General features: G+C 42.3%; 1 protein-coding gene across 1 annotated transcript; it reads left to right on the top strand.

Annotated features, from left to right (window-relative positions):
* Nucleotides 1-6,528: 6,528 nt before the first annotated feature.
* LOC135394342 (uncharacterized) lies at nt 6,529-9,470 on the top strand. Its single transcript, XM_064625040.1, has 6 exons — nt 6,529-6,713; nt 6,924-6,989; nt 7,076-7,129; nt 8,284-8,632; nt 8,795-8,959; nt 9,270-9,470. The coding sequence occupies exons 1-6, from the start codon at nt 6,550-6,552 to the stop codon at nt 9,468-9,470; spliced, it is 999 nt and encodes a 332-aa protein (XP_064481110.1). The 5' UTR covers nt 6,529-6,549.
* Nucleotides 9,471-9,714: the final 244 nt, after the last annotated feature.

Here is a 9,714-nt window from a genome sequence, read left to right as displayed (position 1 = left end):
ATACTTCATTTTCCTTATCCTCAAGGTGATGCTTCCTACTTCAACATGACACCAGCAGCTTGTGGACTTATTCTCTCTTTGGCAAATTTCCACATGAATTTCTGAAACGAATCCCGAGTCTTCCAAGGGGAGTGCAGACAGCGTTGTGTGGTACGCTACACCCTTCCAAGTCCTCTGCGTTTTTGTTGAAGCTTACCCAGGATCTCACAGTACATCTTTGCATTTACTGAGCTTGTGCGTGTGAGTAATCTACAAGTTGCTCACAACGATAGTCCTAAAACACTGTCGGCATAGCCTTTCCAGACGAAAACGCGAGTTTCATCTCATTCAGAGTGCTTTCACCGGGCACCCACCCTGACTTCCTATGGTGTTTTGGTATTTTGTTCTTGTTGGCATTATGCAGTTGCATAATGCCATAATGCACCCATGCTTGATGAATAATAATGCTTCCAAGAAATTCATCTCGACCGTCTTGATACCATTGAAGGAAAATGCAAGCTGCATTCATTCGTTGCTCTTTACGGACGTTACTGAGCAAATGTGGCTCCCATCTCGCATAACTTTCGTTGACCAAGCTGAAGGACATTTGATCCCATGAGTATCAGAGTGCAGTACCAGTGACCCGACAGTCTCCGTTAACAATTCTCGGAATTTCAGAAAACAAACGTTGTTTCATGGTGTTATTGCTGATCTCCCACTGTACTGTTCATTGTGCACATTTTAACGAAGGACACGCCGTCAGGAGCGGATTTAAGGGTCTGTCATGGGGGACATCTTCAGGAAATTTCGGGCTTTGCGGCACAGCATCATCCAGGAGATAGGGTTTTTACATCGGGAACACAGCGGTAAAGGGGGGGGGGGGGCAGGGTCCGCCTCCAAAACGGTGTCGCCACCGGCGAGCCTGCTCGGGGGATCTCTGGTTGGCGGCACATTATATGTGTATATATTTGGATGCTCATTGGTCTCCGAGAACTGTCGTCAGTTTCCTTCACGCTGATTGGACGAGAGTCATTTGATTGGGCCGCGAGTGTCCAAACGGTCGGTCGAACGGAGGAGAAAGAAAAACGACAGAGGAGACGTCGCGTCTGTCCGGCCACGCGTGTTCTCTCGGACTACAACCGTTGTGCACGCAGACGCTAGCGGGTAGTTTGAGGGTTTTGAATGCTTTAGATTTAGATTGTGGCGAAGTGCTAATGTGAGAACGGAATGGCACATCCCCCTGATAATCACAACAGCGGGAAGACGAATATGACAGGGAATCCCTGCACCTCCAAAGAACGCAAAAATCGTCAGAGAGGAAGTCTGCTTTCTTTCCCACGTACCGCAGGTGAACGGTAAGTCAAGTTTGATTACTTTTTGTGACCGAAGGAAGTAATGCAGGTATATCACGTTAAGTGTATTACGTACAACATTTACGACGGGATCACTCTGGTTTACACTTCGCAAAATAAACTTCGAGAATAAACTCCTCAAAATAAATCACGAAAAAATCCACGGTGTAAAGATAAAGCCGTAAAAATCAACTTTTGCGATACAAACGCTTCAGATTCAAACTTTCAAAATAAATCGTCTCTGATTGGTCGACAGGCACGGCAGCCTCAGAGCAGCGAAGGCTTTTGGCTCCCGCGTCTCAAAATAGTTCCCCGCAGGGTGAGGCTTTTTGCGGTGGGCTGGGAACGAGAGTACCGAGTCTGGACGATCGTTTACTGTATTCTCCGCCGGCTATCAGGATTCTGTTGACACTGCAGTTAATGATTTGCTCTGCTGCTCGCCTGTCAAATTTGAGTATGTCGAACTCTGAATTCGTGTGGTGTCACCGAATGAGTTCCCGGTGTTGGTCCCAGCCGTCCCAGCTATGGTGGACACCTGCTATATTATGAACATTGTCGCGAACATCGCCATTCTCCTGCAGCTGCCTTGGTTGTGAAGTCGTAGAGTTGAAAAGTGACGATCGACGAAAAAGCCTGATTCCGATACCGTGTGGATGTGTTGTGTTTATCCGTCTGTACGTGTTTGTGTGTGTTCCAGCCTCAGAACCGTAGAATCGTGAAATCGGAACCTGCCTGTGGTTTTCCTTGTGAGCCTACGTTCTGATTAACGCACGGAACAGGTACTGGACAGACTCTCGAAATGCATTTCTGCAAATAAGCTGCATATGAATGTGAAGAAATTGTGTGTTTGTTTGCAAGAAAAAAACTATTTTCTCTCGAATGAATAACTTGAGTCAGCAGAGGTCCTAATTTTTTTGTAACCAGCATACGGTAATCTCAAAGTGTAACGAAATAAGATTCTAATTTCAGGAACATCCACATTGATTCGCGCACCTTCCTAGACAACGATTTGCCATGCAAAAGCTGCAAAAGATGTATCTAGACATAATACTTCAAGCACTTTGTTTTCACTGGGCTTTGAATACACTGGAACCGAAGAATGCCATTTTCAAGGTATTAAAAACCATGAAATTTTCTCACAGGAATTTTTGCATCTTTTTTATTCGCGTGGACATACAGTGTAAATTCTGGTTATCAGATGTCGGAACTGAAGAAAACTAAGAGCAATGAAGTAACTGAAATCAGAAGTGTGAGAAATGAATGGCACCCTCTGTTGTATTTGTTTGCCTTCCTTTCTCTCCTATGATCTTGGCATTCAAAAATCCCCAAGTACGTTTATTAGCAGTCACTCTTTATGCCAAGCACCCACGCCAAGGAGAGGTCTAAAATTTACGGTACCAGCTACTTCACTGTATGGTACCCTTGCACCCATTTTTACAGCTTATAAATATTGTGCTGAAATATGAAATCGCTGTAAAACTTGCATCCTGTACGACATTACATTAAATGTGCTGCTTGCAGTTCTGCAGCGTTGTTTCTTCCTCACGTTCAAGTGAAAAGGCAAAAAGAACGCTTCTGGACTTACTCTCACACAGCCATTATTTCGGGGCCATGTCCTCGCACTAAATGGTCACGAGCATTCTTTGGAAAACTATAGCGGCACATAGGGAAACCGACACTGCATTTGCACCGACCTTCTATTTCTAATAATTGAACGAGATCTAATTAATACATTCGCTTCGGATGTAGAACATGTTGTCATCCTTTATAACTGCAACAATATTATTTCTCTAAGAATAAAATATCAGTCCATGGACATGCTATATGCACTGCACCTACTAGAAATTAACCAGTGCTTGCTGAACATATACTGGTATTTGTGTCTTATGTGATGTATGGCCCACATTTTCTTTTTGACCAACTATGCCAGTGTGAGAGCTCCTACGCCAGACTAGCTAATTCCTCCTCTTTGTTCTCTATGTGGTCACATATATGTTACGCTACAAGGAAGCTACCTGATACCACAGTACCAAAGAGGTGAATTTACATGAAGACAATCACATAGCAGAGTGAATAACAACCACCATTATTGACTTAGTTTGCTTCGTCGATGACAACTGAAGGTGACATATTTCTTTCTTCAGATTTTTTTTTATTGGTTTGTTCCAGCTAAAAACAGAAGCCATACACTGAGCAGCAGGGCATAATAAAACCCTCCATAAGCATCACTTTGCCTCTTTGGCTTTGGCAAGCGTGACTTCGCCTCCACAAGCATAACTTTGACATAATTGCTTTGTGCCGTGATATAGGGTACTATGACTGTGTTCGCAGTACGATTTAAAACGTTGGCACCTATAGGGCTAGATTGTTGCCCCTTATTGCGTGCAAATATTCTGATGCCTGCAGAGCTGTAAGCTGTTCTTCCGGGTGAAAGAAAGCTTGAAGACTGCATACGTTGTGGCTCACTGCCAAAGAGATGCGGTTGGAGAAGAAATTACTGGACATAAAGCACAGTGAGGCATGCTCCACCCAGGCCACAAGGAGGTACACAATTAATTTGAGCCACCTTCTGTTAATGCAGCAAAAACACCTATTTCCACTGAAAGAAAGACTGGGTTTTTCTTTTTCTGTTGTGGTTGAAGGGCACACGAGATCATAATAAATTGTTTCCAAAAGCTGTTACGTCGCATTCTGACATGATCTGAGCCAATATGGTCAGCTGATGCTGTAAGACCTACGGAAAACACATGCCAGCAGATTCTGAACATGCTATAGGAGAGGGTATGCCCTTGAAATGATGAGATTTGTTCACTTTCCAGATGACTTCAGGTATGTGAAAACAATCATAAATGTTGACAAAGCTGTTATGCAGCAGCGACTGCAATTAATCTGTAGAACTGGGCAGAACGGTTGAATGCAGAATTTGTTCAAAGTGTGCTATAGCGTCATACAGATGGGATATGAATGAGCTGACGAAACATTTTTCTTGCGTAAGAGCAAATACACCTGTAGGTTCTCAATTTTTTTCTCTTTTTTTTTGCTTCCTAGATGGCCTCAACTCACGAACAAGCTGCAGCACATTATGGTGACAATTTTTTTAAATTTTTCTTAAAGAAAAATAAACCTCTAGATTTTCAATATGTTGCAGGAGAGGACTAGTTATACAAATAAGGGAAGATTTCTTTTAGACGACCTATATGTGAATATACTATCTGAAAAAAACAGTAATTTTTTGCAAGTGCTTGTTATTCTCAAACACATGGTTAAACAATGAATATAGATCAGCTTGATATTTTTATGTGAAGCTAATCACAAGCAATCAGTTACAAGCATAAATAATCTGGGGCTCCTTCAAGAATGCTAATGTGTCAGAAATTTATTGTAAACTTGACTCCAAATGTGTTCCTTTCTCGAGTTCTCACCACGTCAACAGATTTATTCTCGTTCTACATACCCTTTGGGATGGCAGAGCCGTGGTTCCCCTCTAACACCAGGCAAGGAAAGCGCACAAATGATGCATATGTAGATGTCAGAAGGAAGTTCGTAAGGGACAACTTCATATTTCGGCACAGTTTAATGTGCCCCCATTGGTCAAGAAAACAATATGATGAGTTACATTCGATATATGCATCATCTAAAAAATGCACACAATTTTTTTCAGTGATATTTAACAGAGTCAAGCTACATCTCTGGCTGGTTTTGGCTGGAATAGCCCAGGTTGACAGTTACACAAGCTGATGTATGTCAGCACTGAAAATATAAAGGAAAAAAGGCAATTTAAAATGCCTCACTCAATTTACTACTTTTCATAGCTTACACCTTGACAGGTGTTTTTTATCCTAAAATGGTTTCATTGCCAAAATCAACGAGAATGACCGTCATCACATTAACAAGTTTCAACTGTATACCAAGTAATAACAAACATGTGCTTACTTTTTCTGCAATCAAGATGAAAATTACATCGTTGAGTTGCAGGCTTCAGTGAAAAATCACTGCTGAGTGATTAATACTATGCTAATATACATATCCTTGCATTTTGGCTGCATTCTATTGTCACAAAACGAGGACTGGATTTTATTATTTTGCGTTTTACTTATTGCACATATCTTGCAACAGCTGTATCTTTCATCTCACTTGATCGTTTTTTACCCTTTTAGTGACAGACAATTCAGAGGGAGCAAGATGCGTGAGCAGAGGAACTTTCCTTCCTGTGCCACAGTCAATATCTGATGACGGTATGTCACCAGCAGACATGTATAGCAACTCAGTCACATATCTGCTTACCTTTTCCCCCTCATTGATGCGAACATATATGTAGAATATTATATCTAGTTCATTAACATGCCGTGACAAAGGCAGCTTCAACTGCAACAATGATTAAACTCACTTTGAGAAATTAGTTTAACACTACCATAAATACCACATTTTAATTTTTTTTCCTTTTTATGTTGTCTGATTTATTTTCTACTTTATCACTTTGTGACTTCTCCCAACATGTTAATACATCACTGCTATGAACACATTGCACATCAAATATAGAAAATACCGGGTGTAATTATGTGGTGGCTAACTATATATAGGATGCTAACATCTGCTCGAAAACGAAGCCTTCAATGGTATTTTGAAATGCGGACGCGTCTGTACCCTTCTTTTATCCCAAAGACGCTTCGTCATTCTCGTTCTCACATTTTTCTTTTACGAAATCTATGGTTGTCGCATCGAAAAATAGCACAGCTCATCATCTTTCAACGCCGCTAGCACGAAAAGTGACCATCAGTGGGAGGAGCTTACGAGAATGTCACGTCACTGCCACGTCACATAGTGACGTAGGTGAAAGCTCCCTATAGCATAGCTCTTGATTTCCACGTCTTTTACAGTCAACGTGCTGGTGCTTGACGGGTTGCCCTTACAACCCCTGATACCCTACCAAACTGTAAGCCAATACGGGTTCAAGTATACACTTGTGCCATACAACCCAGACAAAGGCGCAGGAGCTACCGACAAGGCTACACAGACAGCTGTTCCAACTTGCACTCTTGGTATGCACATCTATGTTCCTAAATTCTGTATTATATGGTTTCTTCATCTAGTTTTGTTTGTGGATATTACAAACTGCACATGCCTTTTAGGAACACAGACTCATCTGCACCGTCCTACACAGGCTTCTGTAAATCCTGCCAGTAAGGTGTCATTGGTTTCAGCAAGCAGCAGCAGTTGCATGCCTGAGTGTGGCGACAGCGGCATGGGCAGCCACTTTGAGATGACACCACCAAACATGTCAAGCTCACAGGTTCCTGCCTTGCCTCTCGACACCAGCCAACCGTTGCTAAGGAGCTCCACCCCGATACCAAAGGAGCTCAACATAACTGTTGAGTCTGAATAGTACGTAGCTTAGTACACACAAACAGTATGCACTCTAAACGGGGAAAAAAAATTGGACAGTAAACTGCGCATGGATATTATTTACGTCAAAATACGTATTAACCGAAGGGACCACATATAACATGCTGGGCAAAGTAATCTTTGAACAATCCTGTTGCTTTGCTTATTGAACGCAGTTTCCATGAAATGTTTCTTTTTTTCTTTCTGCAGCCCACGTGATCCGCATGACACGACATTTCAGCTCTCCAGTGACTCAGAAAGCACAGACTCTGACGAGTAAGCTTACGTGACTAAAATTAATGCACTTTATTTGTCGATTTGCTCGCAAATTATGAATGCAAATAATCTACTGATGCTTTCAGGTTTGAGAACGAGGAGCCGTTCAGGTTGCAGCATAAATCCCATACTCGTAAAACGTAAGTGTGAGACATTTCATTGAGTTGATTGTATCTCAGCAGAGGTCAATACTGGATCCAGGAGATTTGCTCACCGGACAATTGTCCACCGACTGAAAGTGTCCACAAATACTCACCACGGTTTCTGACGTGCTTGTTGTTTTTGCAAGTTATGTGTGTCGTGTTTGGTGGTTCGTGCAAGTGGAATAGAAAAAGTATATTTCACAAGTATACTTCATTATGCATCGGGGTGGGGTGGGAGATGACTGCTGAGAAACATCAAATTTGTGGGTCATGTTTGCAACCGCACCCATGACAACAGCCTCTTATTAGTATAAATACTTCATACATGCGCACAAACACAGAAGCATCGTAGGACTCACATGGCAGTAGGGTATGTTGATAAAGTCGGAGCATGGGTGTACCATTATTAAGGGCACATATCTGTTGTTCATTTACTTTCAAAACATACCTTTAATAGCTACGAAGCGGACCGATATAACTTGCAAAAATGCTGCATGCCTGGCAAGTCTAAAAGCGTATAAAAATAATGTGTACCGATCAATGCCGCCTTTACATAATACTGTGAGGGTTATACTGGGATTAGTGCTACATAAACTAATCCGATCACAAATTTTAACCCTGACCTCGCGGAATGCAGTGCGTACGCATACAAATACGCTCTGTTATTGTGTCGTGAAAAGTCGAAGCTACAAAATTAGCTGTTTTCTTTTCATGCTTCGACGAGTAGCTTTTACGACGACGAGTATAGATGAACCTCAGAAAGGTCTTTTTGTACTTCATATCTCACAGGGCAGTCCAGCTTTGTGTATGTGAGGTTGTGTTCCTTCGTCAAATATTCCCTGTACAGACAACGAGCACTGGGAGACTTTTTACCACTCCCCTTATTTCCTTTTTTCTTGTAAAATAATTACCACACAGATGCCGACACGGTTTCCAAGAGGTTCGAAAAATAGAATTGTGATTTTAAAAATACAACGCTGATTATCATTTACTGTGTCACACAGTCTAAAAGGTCAAAAATAGAACGAGTGAGCAAATGTCCGGTCTCAGCATGGATTGGTGAGCAATTGCCCACTCTGTCAATAATACAGTGTATTGTGCCACAATGAAGCATTTTGAATTTTGAAAATCATGTTTTATATGTCTTTTAGGTGTGCTGCAGATGAGAGGCTATTTATCGTAGCAGAATCTTGTTTAAGAGAGCTGCTATCAGTGTGTCCTTCATGCCAGCGAGATGATGTTGAAGCTGATATAACTCTCAAGGGCACCTGTGTAAGAGCAAAGATGACATGCGGTTGCCAAAAAGAAAGGCTGTGGTACAGCCAGCCATGGGTGGGCAATAGGCCACTGGGGAATGTTTTGCTGTGCTGCGGGATACTTTTCTCTGGTACAAACATTGCCAAAGCCCTCCGAATGCTGAAAATTATGGGAGTCCCAGCACTCAGGAGGTCCCAGTTCTACAAAACGCAGCAATGTTATTTGTTTCCTGCAGTAAACAATGTGAGTATCTCTGATATTTAGGATAAGCTGACTGTGTGACTTATAAATGACATCAGTCAGTCCTCTCATGCAATATGTCTTACTACAAGTGCAAAGTCACAGAGTGCAAAATCATATGCAGTGCATACAGCATACATTAATATAAGCGCTGTTCATTTACAGGTATACGAGACGAAGCAGCAACAACTGCTGGAGGAGCTGCGCCCAGTGCCTCTAACACTTGCTGGTGATGGGAGGTGTGATTCTCCGGGTCACACGGCTCTCTATGGCACGTATACATTACTGGAGACCACTGCCAATCGCATTGTACACTTCGAGTTAGTCAAGGTAAAAACATGTATCTTTACGTGCTATGCCAAGTACATTTCAATGCAGAAACTTTATGGGGCCATCAGTGGTAGCAAATTCCTGGTAGAACTCTTTCTGAAATGCTGTTATATTTTTATTGATTCTTTCTGATTTTACAAAATTTAAACCTGCAAACACAGTCTGGCTATCACATTATGTCACATGCACCTATAAAGCAGCAGATTGAGAACCAATCCACGTGGCAGTCGGCCCTGTAAACGCTTTAATACCTCACAGATTTTTAGCAGTATACATTGATGAATTCACTGGATTTCTTTCTAACTACTAGGTCACAGAGGTGACAAGCAGCAACGCCATGGAGAAGCATGGGCTACAAAGGTGTCTTGCATTTCTCGAGGTGCATGACATGGTAGTAGACATGCTTGTCACGGATCGGCACACAGGCATCAAAGCCATGATGAGAGACTTGTGCCCCACATTAAGCATCGATTTGATGTGTGGCATGTTGTCAAAGGTGAAATCACAGTGAAATTGAAGCTTACAGAAAAATTTTACATGTGTGCTTATAACAGGTATCAAGAAGAAACTTCTTGCTCTCGGTCGCACAGCAAAGCATCAGGTGGTGCAGCTGTGGATCGAGAGTATAGTTCGGCATGCCTACTGGTGCCCCAAAACCAGTGGGGATGATGGTGAACTGTGCCGGGCTAAATGGGTGTCCTTGATGAACCATATCGTTGACGTCCATCAACACGAAGACCCTCGGTACCCTGTCT

This window comes from Ornithodoros turicata, chromosome 1 (genome assembly GCF_037126465.1).
Source record: "Ornithodoros turicata isolate Travis chromosome 1, ASM3712646v1, whole genome shotgun sequence".
Classification (NCBI taxonomy): domain Eukaryota; kingdom Metazoa; phylum Arthropoda; class Arachnida; order Ixodida; family Argasidae; genus Ornithodoros; species Ornithodoros turicata.
The sequence above is the reverse complement of the archived record's forward strand: the minus strand, read 5'-3'. Positions and strand labels throughout refer to the sequence as shown.